We start from the raw sequence: 18,149 nt of genomic DNA, 5'->3' as shown, positions 1-18,149 counted from the left end.
TTGCTTGATGTTAAGACTTTAATTTTGTTGAATGGAATTTTATTGTTAAATCCAGTTTAGGGAATTTGTTTCTGTGATTCATATTCTCTATTCAAGCAATGGTTTTTATTGTGATTTGGGATGTACCGATGATAGCCTACAACTAACTGAACTAAGCGTGCTTAGCGTATACAAAAGACGATAATGATCGGCAAGATAGGTTATAACTAAGACGAACTGCGATTATCATTGTGTGGTATCTTTAGGCTTGTAGTTGTAATGAGCCGTAAGTGTGCGCCAGAAGTTAATTAATAGGGTCAATACGGATATGAAACCTGAAGGCAGCCTTCTCTCCATCAATTTTTCATCTCCAATATTAGTTCATAATTTAGTTGGCAGTCTTCTTCATATTGGTTTTTTAAATTACTTTACATCATCTTAAGTAAATTAACCTTCCAATTCATGGATATGATCCCTTCTTACCGCTGTTCTAGCAGTAATTTAGGGCTAATTTTGATACAATAACAATTCGATCAAAATTTCAACACCATATTGTATCATTTCAGTGATACTATTTAGGGGTTGTTATAAATACCCTGTTTCGAGCCTGCCTGGTCGAAATTTCGACCAAGACTCAAATCTCGCCCCTATTTCGCCTATGGGAAGAAGAAAACTCACATTGCTTGTTGCTTTTTGCCACCTCACCTCTACACACAGCTGGAATACAATGCTAGGGGTTGTCATGTGATGAGCACAATAATGTGTAAAATCTTAGGGATGTAAGTGTACATTTCGCCCCACTTTGGATAGTACTACTTTTATTTTTCTTGTTTTTTTTCAGTTTTCAAGTCTACAAGAGAAAGTGCTTAAAGTGAATCAAGAACCAGTTCGAAGGTGGGACCCACTCATTGGTACCACATCCTCTCTCCTACAAAATCCTAAAGATTATTCTCTCTCCTTGCCACCTCACAAGATCTTGAAAATGTTATGCAGAGATTCCTTTCTGATTTAATCACGATTGCAAGATATTGGTTAATATTGCAAGAAAGGAATAGAATTTGTTAATTTTGGAAATAGATTCTCTCTTTCCTCACACAATATCTCAGAGAATGTTACTAAGATTTTATTTTATTTTGTTTTCTTTCTTTTCTTAAAGAAGACTTGTAGAAGGAAGGAGGCAAGACAAAAGCCCTATAAAAGCCCCTTCCCCCCCCCCCTATTTATTAATATTCCCCTTAGTTTATTTTCTAGTTTATGCTTAGTTTTCTTCTCTCTCTCCCTCTCTCACTCTCTTTAGTTTTAGTTCTTCTTTATTTTTGCTTTAATCCCTTTTGTAATAGTTTTTTATATCAATTAATGCAAGCACTCTTTTATTCTTATTCAGCCTTTTATGTTTATGATTTATGCAATTGAGTTGTAATTTTTAAAGTTATAATTCTAGGCTTAGATCTAGGTGACAAGATCACGAGCCGTGGAGCAATTTTTTTTTTCAAATTCAGTTTTTTTTTTTAAGATTTGTTTTCTCTAGTACTAGAAATTTCAGATTTGGTTTATCCCAGATCTGGTTTTTACTACTGGTAGTATCTCAAATCACCCAAGCTTTCAAGTTCAAGCATTGATTCAAGTAAGTAGGCTCCTTCAGTAGTCTTCTCTCCCCCCTCTCATTCCCTCTTCTGACTACCCTTTCTTTCTTAATTTAGGATTTTAATTTCAGTCATTACATTATTGTTATCCCTTTCCCCTAAGGTTCATGGCTAGTGTATATGTTGGCTTTGCCCCTCCTAACCATAGAACCATCAATTTATTGTTTTTATTTTAATTGTCTTCCTTTCCCTAAAGCCAAGTAGAGTAACCCTTGTAAGAGTGACTCTCTGGTCAAGTAGGGAAGCTCATATTATGATGCATCCCTCGGGCTAAGTAGAAAAACCTACTTGTGAGTCTCTCTCTAGCTTTATCCCCTTTCTTTTACTTTATTTTTATTTCAGCATTTTTTTCCTTTATTGTTTTTAATTTTAATTGTGTGGGTTGTTTATTTTCAGTTATTTATTTATTTAATTTTAATTGCGTAGCTTGCGTCTTTAAATTCTCAGATGACGAATGGTTAGGACATTATTTTAGATACATATGTTTAGGACGGTAATTAGAATCAGATCACAACCATTAATCAGTTCACTTTCGCATTATTAAAAGAAAAAATAAATAAAGTGGTTGCTCTCCCTGTGTTCGACCCGTAGCTACACTGATCCGTACGCTTGCGGTTACATTTAAAATCTCAAACATCATGTCATTCCAATGACATAATTTGCTCCATATTGGTGAAGATTTGGCCATATTCAATAGCTCAAGGTATAAACTGCCCAAAAATGAATTTTTGCAAAAAACTATGATAAATAACCAAAAGTTGAATAACCAAAAGTTGGTAATGAAATTTTTATATGTCAAACATCGAGGCCCGATCAACAGCCTACAATGTCGTATTTTATCCTGCTTATAAACTTTTTCTGGTTTCAAAAGATGAATTTTCTACAACAAAAATGTGAAAAATTTAAGGTCCATATCAATTGGACGTGGCTCAATTTTATATATGTTAGACATCATTGGCCGATCTACAGCCTCACGGAGTTGGATTTTTTTTTCTGCCAATAAATATTTTTTATTTTTCAAAATTAAGAAAAATATTTTAAAAATTCAAAAAAAAAAATCTATTATGGTTTGAAAAATAATATATATAAGTAATTTTAGCGAGTTTTGAAGTGCATATGAGGTTTATTATGTTGTACCATATTTAGAAAGCTTTTGTAGCACTAGGTCAATATTTTTTTTAAAGCGATCTATGGTCTAAAGCAGTCCCCAAGATCCCGGTTTGACAAGTTCAAGAAGGTTGTTAATAGTAATAAGTTTACACAGTGTTACTCTGATCATTCTATGTTTGCTCAACATCAAGATACCAACCTAAAATGTTAGTTATGTATGTTGATGACATTATCTTTGGTCATGATGGCAGGTATCAATTATGTCAAAATCATTTGAAGCAAAACTTTCGAACGAAAGATTTAGGAGCTCTCAGATATTTTCTAGGAATTAGAGTTGTTCAGAGCAGGAAAGAGTAAGGTTTCTCCATTTTGACGTAGTGGTCGTCAGTATAAGTCAGGAAATAACCTCTTTGCAAAGCAGGGGTAAGGCTGCGTATATTATAACCCTCGCCAAACCCCACAGTAGCAAGAGCCTCGTGCACTTGGTATGCTCTTTTTTAGCAAGAAGGATATAAGTTTATCTCAGAGGAAGTACATGTTAAATTTTTTTGCTAAGACTCGTATCTTATGCTCTAAGCCTGCTAAAACTTAGGTATATGATAGAGGATTATGGACAAGCATTGATACAGAAGGTTGTTTGGTAAGCTTATTTATCTTACTGTCACCAGACCTGACACATCCTTTGTAGTTGGATTTATTAGTCAGTTTCATGAAAAACAAATTCACAAGGAGGCAACTTGTCATGTTTTGAGCATAGATGTCACAGGCCTTACGGCACCACAGCAAGGCGTTGGAGGGCTGCCTAAACACTTAGGTGACAAGGCTCCCGCCTTAAGGCGAACAATGTGACCAAGTGTTATTTTTTATTCTCCCCCTTTCCTAATATTATTTACTATAATACATATACCTTGTATCATCAAAATCAACATTAAGCCACATCAAGTTATCAAAAATCAGCATTAAGCCACATCAAATCATAAAAAAAATCAACATTTAGAAAAATACTCTTATTCTATAAAAAGTTTGACTGGTCAAATGATTTTATTTTTACATGAGACTTTTTTGCATTAAGTATAGCACAAAACCAGCTTTCCAACAAGTCTAAGATTACTTAAATCTGAGTTGTAATGACAAAGTTATGTTATGGTCAAACTTATTTTAAAATGCGTGAATGTTGTTAAAATCGCTTGAATTAAAATAATTTTATTGACATCAAAAAAAAATATTATTTTACCAAAATTTTGGTTTTTAGCCATGTTTTACCATGATAGGATTAATAAAATTTTCAGAATTAAGAAAAACTCCAGCATTTGAAAGTTGAAAATCTCTCCTACAACCAAAAATATAATTTTTGTTCTTGGACTGGAGTGTTGACTTTTTCTTCTTTTGGAATTTGATTTTCAAACTATTTTTATTGGATTCAAATAGGGGGTATTTGCTTATTTATGAATAGTATCTTAAGTAATTATTTCATTTACTTAAATAATATTTGGCCTAAATAAGTGCTCAAATGTAAGGCAACATGCAGTGCAATAAGGCGACAGTCGCCTAGGTCTCCGGCAAACCGTCTAGATGCCAAGGCAGCGCCTAGGTGAAACTTTGACAACTACGGTTTTGAGATATCTTAAGGGTGCTTCAGGAAAAGGTCTTATCTATAACCCTTGTAATCACATTGATATAGTAGTTATTCTGATATTGATTGGGCTGGAACTGAAGATGATAGAAGGTCTACGACTAGTTATTGTATATTTGCTAGTGATAATCTAGTCAATTGGACAGAGTAAGAAACGACCTCCGGTTTTTAGATATAATTAGAATTGGAGTACAGAGCCATGGTTCATACTGCAACTGAGTTGATGTGGCTAAAATCTCTTATCAAGGAATTTGGATTTCATGTCAATTGACCCATTGATGCGTTCTGTGACAATCAAGTCACTATTTATATTGTTAGTAATCCAATTTCCAAAGAACCAAGCATATAGAGGTTGATTGTCATTTCGCTCAAGATGTGGTGATGTGGATGCTAATCTCTACTCCTTTTGTTAGTTCAATAAACCAACTTGGTGATATGTTACCGAGGCTTTGTCTCGGAATGTTTATCTTCGATTGTTCCAAGTTGGCATGGGTGATATTTATGCTCTAGCTTGAGGAGTGTTAAGAGTTACAACTTATGAACTGCAAGGGTACTCATATATTTTCCTATTTAAGGGATTATGTGTAAATACACAAGCAAGGTAACTAACTAGTAACTAATCGTATTTCGTTTAAGGTGATTGCAGCCGATGGGATATGCTTCTTTTCTCCCACTCAGTCTGCCCTATTTTCTCCCATCTTCCCTTTCTTCTTTCATAGTTTCTTCGTCCTTTTTCTTCCTCTCTTGCAGAACCTTAGACCCTGGTTAGTTGTGAACTGATTCTGTTACACCAATCATAAACAGAAAGGAATCAAGAATAAAAACAGGAGATCAACTCCCATTCAGCCAATATTCAGTAACCATATTTCAGTTCCACCAGTTCAACTCCTATCGAATACATGTTGACTTGAGCAATAAAAGCCTGAACATAGGAAGCAATTTATGCTCCATATAACTCCACAGTTAGCTAACAATCCATCATACACAGAGATCTACAAACAGAGAAACTTCGTCAACATCACCTTTGAGTCAATAAAGTATTCATGCACCATAAAGATGTTGTAACGCATAACTTCTCCATGTTGATTATATATTATTAGAACTGTATCAGAATATAGAAGTACCTGTAATATATTGAAAAAGGTGCGCTTAAACTGAAGTCTTTCTGCATCATCACACTGAGCACGAGGGCCATATATATTGAAAAGAACTGTGTGAGTGCCAACTATTAGCTCCCATTCAAAATTAAATGAAAAATCACAACCAAACCATTTCAATAGAGACTGCTCTAAGCATTATACACATGAAGGAAAGAGGGAAAACATAACAGAAATAAACTACAAACGTCAATTTACAATTGTCCAGATTCAAATTGGAGGCCATTCTATAATTTCCACGAGCTCATGAATTTAAGTTGCAATTAAGCTGGAACCCAAGAAGTGTGCCACTTCTTTGATACGTTATTTACCAATAACCAAAAGAAAATTAAAAGAACAAAAAAGAAAACTAATGTTAACTCACTAAAATGGCCATGATCTGTTATGATACAACGTCCCTCGCTGTCAACTTTCAGAAGGTCCCCTTTTGTCATCCCTTGTAGGCCTTCCACTTTTGCAGGCATTTCATCCTCTTTACTGCCAACCCCTCTTTGAAAATTTTCAAGAAGACCAGTGAAACCTTCTTCTGCTGAAAGTGGTAAAGTGACTTCATTGCTCGAAAATGCTGAATTTACACGGCAAAATGTTGCAACACCTAAAAAGGGAAAACTCTGAAATCAATTTAAAAAGATAAGCATATAAGGAATCATATAAGCTAGCACAAAAAATTAACTCATGCAACCAACCTTAGTTCAAAGTTCTTATAAATTATGTAGGCTGTGTGATGCAGATCTGAAGGTCTATTGCAAGAGATCCAAAAGAGGCCAGCCTAGCATGGCCTAGTGTGTCTACTCTTTAGTTCTGTTCATAATTTTGTCTCTTTGACGTTTTAAGTTAGTTCTCTTTTGTTTACGTGTTTAAGTTGATCTAGTGGGCTTATTTAGTGGAAATAATGAAAGTGTTGGGCCTTTGATTTCATGGGTTTTCATTGTAATGGGCATATAATATGGGTATGGGGCTAGGTATACAGGATTAGCTAAGTTAGTGTCTTTAGTTCTTTGCTATTTCAGTTTTCTAGTCAGTTTAAGTAACCTTATTAATTAAAGATTCCTTTTTAGTGTATGAGTCTATTTTTGAGTTCTATATAAGTTTGTAAGAGTACCTAGCATTGTACACAAAAATTGATTAATGAAACAATTTTTCTATTCCTCTTCTCCATTGAAGATCTCTTGCGTTTGATTAAGAAATCCCTTGTGTGTGATCAAGGAAAGGGATTTCCTTTAATTTCTAAACACTAATTTTATTGTTAAATTACTATTTTACCCCTAGTCCTATTGCTATTAGGACTCACCTATAACTGCTGATCTGACCATCTGATTAGGACCAGATTTTCAGCAGACATTTCCCTTCCTATTTAGTAAACTCGACCTTACTTTCAACCCCACCCTATCATCTGACTTTGTGTTATCCATTATCTCCCTAATCCGAAGTGCTCTTTGATTGAAATCTGGTTATTTGGCTGCTGTTTTGAGTCTTCAAACCAGTAATACATTGTTATTCCAACCCAACTAATGCAATTCAAGAAGGACAAGGCCAGCAACAAACCGCGCCTTTGGACTGTATTAAGAATGGACCAATATGTTCAATTTTGAGTGTGCAATGGGTAATATGGGCCATGGGCTTAGTAATTTTGATTTTTCTATTGTAATGAGCCATCCTATAAGCCCAAATATTAGGTGTTTAAGGCTTAAACTGGATTAGTGTTAACATTTATTTTAGTAAGTTGTATTCTTTATTTTTATAGTGTTTCTAGAAGGTTGGACTGATGTCTTACAATCCAGCCCCTGGTTTCTATTTTGTTAAAGTTCTAGAACAGTGTCTATTTTGAAGAAGATTTAAGGGATTCTCCCTACCATACGTAGGAGTTTCCAATTTTGCTCATTTCATTGAATTTATAAATAAATAGTAAGGGATCACACTACCTCAACGATTTGAACTTAGCCTAAAGCTTGTGATTTCTGTCAGAGAGAGAGAGAGAGGATGGTTCTGTGGTATTCAGAACTTCTCTACTGTGAGATGCAGTGGGGAAACCTTGGTGGGATTTCTTCTGTTTTGATTTTCAAAGTATTATTTTTGTCCTCACTTTTGTTGAATTCTACTCAGTTCTACAGAACAGGTCCTAGTGTTGGCCATACCATCTTTCTCTCCCATAGATTCCACATGTTGATGGCAGTACTTGCATACCCTTGAGTCCTGCGGAAGCAGTGTTTCACTTTGATTTCTAAATTTTCTGCTAGTTCTTATTTTTGAAACTCACCTATTAATTTGCCTTCTTAGTTACTAATTCCATTCTCAGTTTCTAATTTGGGTTGTCACTTGTTATTCTATGATTCAGCTACTGTATTCCTGAAGTTACTAAATCTGAGTTCCGTTTTCCAGCAACTTGCTAATTTGGAAACTAATTCCTGAGAGTTTCTAGATCCTGGGCCTGCTTAGTCCTGGTTGCTAAATCTTATTTTTTGAGCTTACCTTCTAATATCTTCAGTTGCTATTTCCTGATTAGTTGCTAATCTGTTTTGGAAACTTTCTATTTCAGAGGCAGTGGCATATCTCTTGATCTAGCCGCTGGATTATTCAAAAATTTGGGGATTCTTTCTATTACTCGTCTCCTACACTCGACCAGAATTTCAAAGAGATCTAATTCTCGAGTCCAGAGTAATTAGGTTTGAACCAAGCATGTCTTGTTTGTGTCCTGCAATCTTACCAGTTGGGAAGAATTTGAAACTTCTAGGTTACACAGAATTCTGCTTATTGATATCAGAGCTATGGAGGGACAACAAAGCCACCACATTGATGGGACAAGATCAAGGGTTGCTGAATTCTACTTCCTTGGGTCATGGGCTTTTTTTTTTCCTACTGTAATGGGACAATATAAGCCCAAATATTAGGATTTAAGCCTATACAGGATTAAAGTTAGTTTCTATTTTAGTAAATTGTATATGTCTGTAGTGTTTCTAGAAAGCTGCACAGATGTCTTACATTCCAGCCCCTAGTTTCTATTTTGTTGAAGTTCTAGAATAGTTTTTATTTTGAAGAAGATTAGGTTGCAAAGGATTCTCCCTAGCATATGTAGGGGTCTCCTATTTTGCTCACTTGAGTTATAAATGATAAGTAGGAAATCACATTAGACCAAAATTTTGAGAAACAACGTAACCTTGAGCATGTGAATTCTGTGAGAGACAGAGCATGGTTCTGTGGGATTCAGAACTGCTCTACTAGGATACAGTAGGAAAACTTTGGTGGGATGCCAAAGCTGAAGTTGGTGGGATTCCTTCTCCACAGTTAGGTGAGAAGCCTAACATATCCTTCCTACCTCTTCTTTCCAAGGTCAATATCTCAGTTATTATTTGATTTGATCTTGTGAGGATTATTTCTGCCCTCTAACCTTGTCAAGTTCTACTCAGTTCTACAGAACAGGTTAAAGTGTTGACAGTACCATCTCTCTCCCATAGATTCCCCATGTTGATGGCAGTTTTTGTATGCCCTCAAGCCTGCGGTGGCAGTTTCACTTTGATTTCTAAATTTTCTGCTAGTTTCTATTTTCGAAATTCACCTTCTAATTTTTCTTCATTAGTTACTAATTCCAGTCTCAGTTTCTACGTTGGATCTTCACTTTCAATTCTATGATTTAGCTACCTTTTGCCTGAGTTACTAAATCTTAGTTCTGTTTTCCAGCAACTTGCTATCTTGGAAACTAATTCCTGACCAGTTTCTCATTTTGGAAACTTTCTATTTCAAAGAGAGTGTTGGATATGAGTCCACAATAGGGGGAGTGTCCCCATTGTGGAATGAGTCCTAGTCTATGTGAGTTTAGAGGTATTAGTTTCCTAGTATAAGTTCCCTATTATGATTAGGCTTTAGAGTCCTACTCATATTATGTCCTTAGAGTCATACTCAAAGTGATGAAGATAAGTTACTTAATGGGCTTATTTTATTGCAAATAAGTCTTGGGTTGAGTTATGTATATATTGGGCTTTTGATCCCATGGATTTTCTTCGTAATGGGTCACTTTAATGGGCCTAAAATACGGGTAGAAAGTAAGAAAACGGGATTTAATTCATTAGTTTAGTTAGAATCCTGTTTTGAGTCTATTTTCCTTTGTTCTTTCAGTTTTCTAGTCAGTTTAGGTTTCCCAATTAGTTAAGAATTGGGTTAGGCCTTTCCTTTTTTAGTGTTTGAGTCAGTTTTGAGTCTTCTATATTAGTTTGTAAGGGGCTACAACGTTTAACACTAATTTATTAATTGAAAAAAAAAAAAAAAATGGCTTATGTTGTTGTGTTGTGGGATGCAGTTGGGTGAGATGTCCTAGGTGAGATGCCTAAACCTGAGGGGTGAGATGTCCACTCACTAGTTCTTCTTCCCCCTTCTCAACCCTCCATCGAATTCTCTTTCTTTTCTTATTTTCCTTTTATTTGTTTGTTGTGAAAGAGTATTTGAGAGCTAAAACCAAGCCTATTGGAGAACATCTCTATTCAGCCAGAATTTCAGATCCTGCCTGGGATTAGAATCACTTGTGATTCTAGTTCTACATTATTTGGTATCAAAGCCTAGCCAGACCAAAGATGGAGCCACATGAATTTCGTGAGAAACTTTCTTCACATATTCCTTGAATGGATGTATGAATTAGATGTGTACTTTGACAACTACAACTTGACAAAGATGCAACGGCTTCAATAAATTTGCTCCCAAATGAGTGATTGTGTTCGAATACAATGAAGAATCCATAAAAGGCAACTTCAAGCTCAAGGCACGAGCCTAGAACTTGGGAAGAGATGCAGTATGAGTTAGCAGGCATGTACCTATCTAAACGTGAACGAAGTATGTACTTCCTTCCACCAAATTTTCAAAAGCCACCCACAGTTGACTAGGGCATGAAGGAATCATCGGCCTCTATTGCACAATGCCTTGCAAAGGATCAACAAGAGAAGACACCTCCGACCAATGAACCAGAGTCAAAAGTTGAGGTTAGTGTTGAAGAAATTCCAACAATTGTGATGCTTGTGAACAGCCAAGAGGAAGATCCTAAAGGGAACGGGATTGAAGTAATGGTTGATGACCTTGTTGAAGAGACTGTGAACGACAAGGACGAAGGACTTGAAGAGCCTATGATCGAAGAAGAGCAAGACGAGGACGTGCTAGAAGACAACCCCATGGATACATCTGAAAACCTTGAAGTTGAGCATGTAGAGTTCGTCATCCCATTAAAGTATCTTGAAGATCGAGCTTCTCACATTCTAGACCATATCCTTATTATCAAAGAGATACCTGAATTTTTTACAGCTTGAAAAGGGACGTGCACCTTACTATAATCACCCTCACACTCTACAAAATTCGAGGACGAATTTTTTCTAAGAGAAGGTGAATTGATGCAGATAAGTCACTTAATGGGCTTATTTTGTTGCAAATAAGCCTTGGGTTAGGTTATGTATGTGTTGGGCTTTTTATCCCATGGGTTTTTCTTTATAATGGGCCGCTTTAATGGGCCTAAAATATGGGTAGAAAGTATGAAAATAGGATTTAATTCATTAGTTTAGTTAAATCCTGTTTTGAGTCTATTTCCTTTGTTATTTCAATTTTCTAGTCAGTTTAGGTTACCCAATTAATTAAGGATTGGATGAGGCCTTTCCTTTTTAGTGTTTAAGTCAGTTTTGAGTCTTCTACATAAGTTTGTAAGGGGCTACAAGCCTACAACATTGAACACAAATTTATTAATGAAAAAAAAGAAAGATGGTTTATGCTATTGTGTTGTGGGATGCAGTTGGGTGAGATACCCATTCAATAGTTCTTCTTCCCCCTCCTTAACCCTCCATCGAATTCTCTTTCTTTTCTAATTTTCCTTTTATTTGTTTACCGTAAGAGAGTGTTTGAGAGCTAGAACCAAGCCTATTGGAGGACATCTTCTCTATTCAGCCAGAATTTTAGATTCTACCTGGGATTAGATCACTTGTGAACCGATCTTACATTACAAAGTATGTAATTATTTCATAATTAATTATAAAAAGAGTGGCTGGCGGTAGATTGTGAATCATCGAACAATCAATCGCACAAGCCTTACTCCCCAATTCCTTTGTCTTTCTCTTCTTTCCTCTTCTTTCATTATGGTTCTCAAATCTATACATGATATCAGAGCCATGAAGAAGAAGAAGAAGAAGAAGAAAAATTAGAGTAAACTGAGTTTGATTACTGTAGCTGAAAAAAAATAATTTAGAAGTCACTTGGATCCTCACGGTTCAAGTTGAGACTTTGGGCGAAGGGTGTACCCACAGCGAGATCAGAAATCTTAGGGTTTTGGTGGCTGGAATTTCTCTTACCGAGAATACCAACCTTCTCTACACGGCTGGACCTGCAACTGTCGCTGAACCCATGTTTCAGAAGCTTGCAATCCAAGGGCTGCCCAATCTTTTTCTTCCATTATGCTGTTCTAGCCAACATTGTGCTATTACTGCTTCCAGTAATCTGTTCTGGCAGAAGTTGCAAAACAAGAAAACCGAGGCAAATCCCATAGATTCAAGCCCTTTCAGTCTGAATCTTGAGTCGAACAAACCCCTCTATAGGTGATTGAAGCCCCTGAATTTCAGTCTCAAAGAACCTCCTTGCCATGAGATCGATTTCAGATTCTTACCTGGTCTTGCCTCGATACTGCGAGGTGGAGTTACAGATTCTGAAACATCCCTCATTCTAGGCTGTTGAGACTTTTTGGGGCTGTATTAACTATTAATAGTAGACCTATAGTCACGATTCAAGTTCCAAAATTGTGGTTCAATTGGAGCTCTCGTTGATGAGTTCTAACCTCTAAATCGTAGCCCTTTTTTGCCTGGTTTCTCGTGTTAACGAAAGGAAGAAGAAGAGCATGGTGATGGTGACAGGTGGTTAAATGTCACCATATCCCATCCTTTTCCACAGGTACTCCTCTGCTTTTTCATTCCTATTCTGATTTGTCATTGGCCATACGTTACTTACCACTCCCTTTTTATGTCTTCTTTTATTTTAATATTTGACTTTCTATATCATTGCCCCTCCTTTACCCTCTTATTTATACATCGCAATTGAATTATTTCCCCTTCCTAATTTACCATTTGGCCTTAGCTTGTGCTAACAATTGGATTTCATCTAAATTACAGCCATTCCATTCCTTTTTTATCATTGACATATTTATAGTCCCTACCATATCCAATTCCCTTTACTTACCTAGTGAGTCCTTGAAAATTCTGGTTTATTACCAGATTGCCACCCATCTTTGGACACTTGAGATATTACCAAATTGCCATTACTATTACACACTTTCCTATCCCAATTCCTTTTTTACCTACCAAGTATCCTCTTGGGCATTTTGATTAATTACAGTTCTGCCATTGCCTCTTGTTATTGCCTATTATGAACTTGGATGGGTCTATACCAAACCCAATTGGGTATTTTGACCCAGGTTCCGCATCAATTGGGGATTACATTAAGTAATTATAGAATTGTCATTGTTGGGGATACCCACTAACCTCCGGAGTTCTAATTCCATATTGGTTTTGATGATAACAAACAAATGTAATTTCTAATGAGTATCTACCAAGTGACACGTGAAGGAAACAACCTCGACATGACATAGACCACAAAGTAAGCTGCTGGAGTCATGAAGATTTCCTGACAATCATGAAGAAGCTTAAAACATCACGAATGGGTAGATGCCAAGAAAGCAAGTCAAAGAGAAGATACAGGAATACATTACATGTGAAGTCAAGATCGAAGATCTAATGTGTAATGTCCTGTGTAGAATAAGTTGTAATTACACACAATGCACGCACTATAGTGCATAAATGCATGCATAACTTAGGTTGACTCTAGGTGGTGCTAATTCGCAATGCCCTAAGACCCTAAGTGTGTTGCCAATGCCAAAACACAACCCTTTGCTGAGATAACAGCAAGGCTCTTACTTAAGGGTATTTTAGTCATACTAAATGACTTGACTCTAAAGTCAAGCTTAGCTGGAAAATTGTAGACCATCGAGTTGTGAAACCAACACAACTTGAATCAATTCAATAGGACATCATATAAAAAAGTAATGGTTGTTTGAGTAACAATAGCCAGTCAAGACAGAAGTCAGAAGTCTGCCGTTAACTATCGGTAGAGTTCTGCGATTAAAGGACTCAACAGAACCAGACCAACACAAATGAATCAGTAACTACCGGCCCTGCCGGCACCCTACGGGATGCCTTCTGGTAAGGTCCCCGGCTAGCCCGATGCTTACTGAATGGTCTGAGACTGTCTAACGGCTATATATTTTATTTTCAACGGATCTATTTCACACAACGGTCAGGGAAAATATGCCCATCAGGCTATATTTCTTTCCCAAAATTTGATTATACTCCTACCTAGTTTAGGACTGATAATCACCCATATAAATACCCCACTTATGGCTTATTAAATTAACAATTAAGCATTGATTATCACTATCAAAAGCTAAAAAGTGAGGAAATGCATTAATACATTGACTTCTATCATTGAGATCATTCTCAAGACAGCTTACAAGTCTTCCATTACGATCTGCATCTATAGGGAAGACATCTAAGGTGCATGCTCATATCATTATTGCATATTCATATCGCGCACCACACGAGGTAACTCAAATCTCTTATTCCACTTTATCTTTGTAATTACACTTGCCTAGACTGTACTTAGGCTGGTGTGGGATCCTCTTATCCGGAAATGATTGTAAAGGTCACTCTTTACTTGTAAATTAGATTGTAAAGGTCTCTCTCTACTGTGAAAGAGATTTGTAAATGTTTTCCTCCCTACCTACTATACTGAAAGGGAAGAGCTAGTGGAATACATTGCAAGTGGAACTTATAAGGGAGTGGACTAGACTAGGTTGAGTTGAACCACTATAAAATCCTTGTGTTGTGTGATTGTGAGCAGTTTTATATTCCGCATTCTCCTTCGCAATCACCTATCTAGAGAATCTAATCGAAGAATTTTTTTAAATCTACTAGTATAGCCTATTCAACCCCCCTCTAGGTTATTTCAATCATTGGGCATATACATGTGCCATATTATTGCATTGATGGGCCCGAAATCACATCTTTGGAATTGACAATGTTATTGGCATTGGCATTGGTATTGGCATCTCTCGATGGTTGGAGATTATTTGTTCAGTCTTGCTACCGTGAGGGAAGTTGGAAATTATTTTATTTAATACTTATTCTTTGGGATGTTGATTATTGGAATTCTTTGTTCACGTGTAATGCTACATATGAGGGGGAGATTGGAGATTTTATCTACTTTGCACAATTCATCAAGTTGATATTTTTACCAATGAAGATTATTTATTAGCTCGTGTAATCATTAACAGATTAGCTTTTAAAGGGCAACATTAATGAAGTGATATCTTAAGATGAGGTGATCTCTCAAGGATCTAAGTTGCTCCCATTTTTACCTCTTTTAACGCATGATATGATATTTTTTGAAGATTGATTGTCCACCTTGTGCCATTGAATTGATTCTTTTATTTGAAGATCGAGTTCTCCCCTTAAATTGAATATCATGTCTTCCCCTATTGGAAATCAAGTTCTGAAATTACAGGAGAGCATCTGTCATTGTAACCTGTATGCAGCTATGGTATTTTGGATTGTGGTTGATGATATCTATCCACTATGCGATTTTTTTAATCTTCCTTTTGGAGATCGAGTCTTCCTCAGACATTGAAGATCAACAACTGCACATGTTGGTGAATATCTACCATCCACATTGTTCGTTGCTGATGGTTCAACAAGACATTTTTTATCTACTGATGTTGCTGATGATTGGTTTTCCTAAGTTGATATTGCTACTGATTTTATGGTGGTTGATTGACGTTCCCATTGTTCATTAGAGCCAACTACTACTATTCAAGACTGGTGATGCATTTGATTTTCTATTCTTGTTGGTCCAAGATGGAATTTTTTTTTTGATACATGTATACTCCAACTTAAGGGGGAGTGCTGGAATATGAGTCCACAAGAGGGGGAGTGTCTCCATCGTGGAATGAGTCCTAGTCTAAGTGACTTTAGAGGAGTTAGTTTCCTAGTCTAAGTAAGTTCCCTGTTATGATTAGGCTTTAGAGTCCTACTCATATTATGTCTTTAGTGTCATACTCAAAGTGCATAATTATTTCATAATTAATATAAAGAGAGTGGATGGTGGTAGATTGTCAATAATCGAACAATTAATTGCACAAGCCTTACTCCCCAAGTCCTTTGTCTTTCTCTTTTTTTCCTCTTCTTTGATTCTGGTTCTCAAATCTCTACAGATAGTGTCATATATCTTGATCTAGCTGCTGCTAGATTTATTCAAAATTTTAGGGATTCTTTCTATTACTTGTCTCCTACACTCAACCAGAATTTCAGAGAGATCTAATTCTCTGATCGAGATTCATTAGGTTTCAACCAAGCCTGTCCAGTTTGTGTCCTGCCATCCTGCCTGTTAGATAGAATCTGATACCTATTTCTAGGTTAAACCAGATCCTATTACCAAACTAGTTTGAAACAACTGCATTGCTTGTGTTGGGTTAAAGTCAAGGCCCATAAGGCCATAGGAGGGTTGGCCTCCCCCCACCTGAGCCAGGCTGCACTGGGTTGTTTTAGGGTTGAGAATTTGTTTTCCTAGGGTTGGACTACAGCTGCAACCTTACCCTGTCCATTGCTTCAACCAAGAGAAAGAGAGAGAGAGGAATAGTACACAAATTGATGCAATAGCATTTTTATTGTAATTTCTAGTAAATCGGTTTTACTGTTTTAGTAACTAAAAATAGTCAATCCTGACTCAGGTCATTCATGGTATGCCAAAATTAATTTTTATGTAAACACATTTCTTACCCCTTTTTCAATAATTTTGTCTTTCTCAATAATCTCAATTCTAATTATTACAGGACTTGTGATCAGATCGAATGATGGTGGATCTGCTCATGGTGGAAAAGAAGAGAACAAAGAGAGAAGAAAGGGGGAGAGAGCACACAACTTGCATTTTACAACTCTATTCCAACCTACTTTTCCAATGTCCTCTTTGCAGGGCATCCAGACCAGCAATTCTTTACCCACCAAATATTTTGTAAATTAGCAGTCCAATGTACCTCTGCTAATCCTATAACAGCATGGATGTATCCATGATGAAATGAGTGTTGCACTATCTAAAGTATCCTACATCCAAATCATTTTGTACCTCTCTCTATAAGGTGCTACAATTCATGATTGTATGAGAAGCATTTATAGGGTTCATAGAACAGAGGTAGAGATTTAGAGAAACACACTTTCAGGTTATGAAGGTTGGGCGAGGGAAACAATTGGATTCAGGCAGCAAAGTCATCAGATATCAACAAGGCAATAGAGATAGGGGAGTAGCATTAACAGCACAAGGTAGTAGTAGGCAATGGAGCAACTATCAACAGTTCAACATTGCAGCTAAACCTTCTTGTCAAGAAATGTTCCATAATTTACAACAAATATAATGTTCAAGCATTTCATTCTACAAGATGGGATTTTTTTTTTCCCCCTTTCAGGATGAATACCCATTGTCAGATGATTTTTAAGGTTTTGGGTTAGGATAGTTAAGGTTCACCGGTAAAATCTACGGCTTCTCATACGGTCATACCTCAGGCCTGGGACAAAATCCAGCCTTTATCCCCAATTCCCCTTTCCTCTAACTCGCCTAAAAATATAATATAGTAATATATGTACTACTATATAAACCTAAAATCCATCGATTGACAAAATTAATAAACCATTTCTACCCAAAAAAAAAGACAAAATTAGTAAGCCATGACTGATTTAGTTACTGAATTTGTCTTTTCTTTTTTATATATATATTATAGCCACTGAACTTACACCATCTTGTTACATTGCAATCGTATAGAGTACTAAATCATACAATTAGTATAAATCTAAAATAATTTCTCCACAATCCACAATAACTGCCCAATGGGAAACATAAAGAAATCATTTCCAATTAATGCAAGTGCAGAAGTTATTAAGGTGCTGGTAAGGCGCTGTTGAAGCGACGCCTAGGCACTGAGGCCGTCCAAAAGCCGTAAGGCAGTAGTACGCCTTAAGTGTATCACGTAAGGCGGCAGCCTAATGAGATAAGGCGCTACAAGGCAACGCCTTATGACGCCTTATAACCATTTTATAATTTATTACTTTTTTAAAATTACTTTAAGTAGAGTCCAAATATAGATTTTTTATTGGTTGGTGTATGGTCATGTTAACACTTAAAATGCATGGATCAGCTTCTAACAACTAAAGTTACTCCACAAAAAAACCAAAATAGTGAAACACGATTCACAAAGGGTTTGGAATTGGAATTTGAGTAAGGGTTTTGAGAAGAAGAACCAGGCGACCATTTTGCTCCGGCTTCTTCTTTCAATCTTTCTTCTCCGGCAGCGGTGAGCTTACTCCGGCAAACAGTCATACCCACTCTATAGGTAAGCTTTTGTTTTTTTTTTTGTTTTTTTTTTTTTTTTTTTTTTTTTCCCCTTCTCGCTTCTTTCTTCTTGCTTCTTTCTTGTTTCTTCTCACTTCTTTCTTCTTCTTTCTTCTTCTTTCTTTTCGCTTCTTTCTTCTTATGTTCTGCAACTTCTTCGTATGCGATACCTGATTTTTTATTTTTTTT

The 18,149-nt window shown here is 36.3% G+C and overlaps 1 protein-coding gene across 4 annotated transcripts in view; it reads right to left on the bottom strand.

Annotated features, from left to right (window-relative positions):
- Positions 1 to 18,149, bottom strand: part of LOC122073964 (DNA-(apurinic or apyrimidinic site) endonuclease 2) — a 90,358-nt gene that overhangs the window by 44,076 nt on the left and 28,133 nt on the right. For all 4 annotated transcript variants that reach the window (XR_006138931.1, XM_042638708.1, XM_042638710.1 and 1 more), the window contains exons 3-4: positions 5,887 to 6,117; positions 5,490 to 5,575 (exon numbers count right to left, since the gene is read on the bottom strand). Coding sequence is in view for 3 of the 4 variants with exons in the window: in XM_042638708.1 (XP_042494642.1) it covers positions 5,490 to 5,575; positions 5,887 to 6,117 (317 nt within the window). In the remaining variant the exon portion in view is untranslated. The remainder of the gene's footprint in view (positions 1 to 5,489; positions 5,576 to 5,886; positions 6,118 to 18,149) is intronic.

Source organism: Macadamia integrifolia, chromosome 3 (assembly GCF_013358625.1).
Source record: "Macadamia integrifolia cultivar HAES 741 chromosome 3, SCU_Mint_v3, whole genome shotgun sequence".
Taxonomy (NCBI): domain Eukaryota; kingdom Viridiplantae; phylum Streptophyta; class Magnoliopsida; order Proteales; family Proteaceae; genus Macadamia; species Macadamia integrifolia.
Note: the sequence above shows the minus strand (reverse complement) of the source record. Positions and strands in the feature narration are given on the sequence as shown.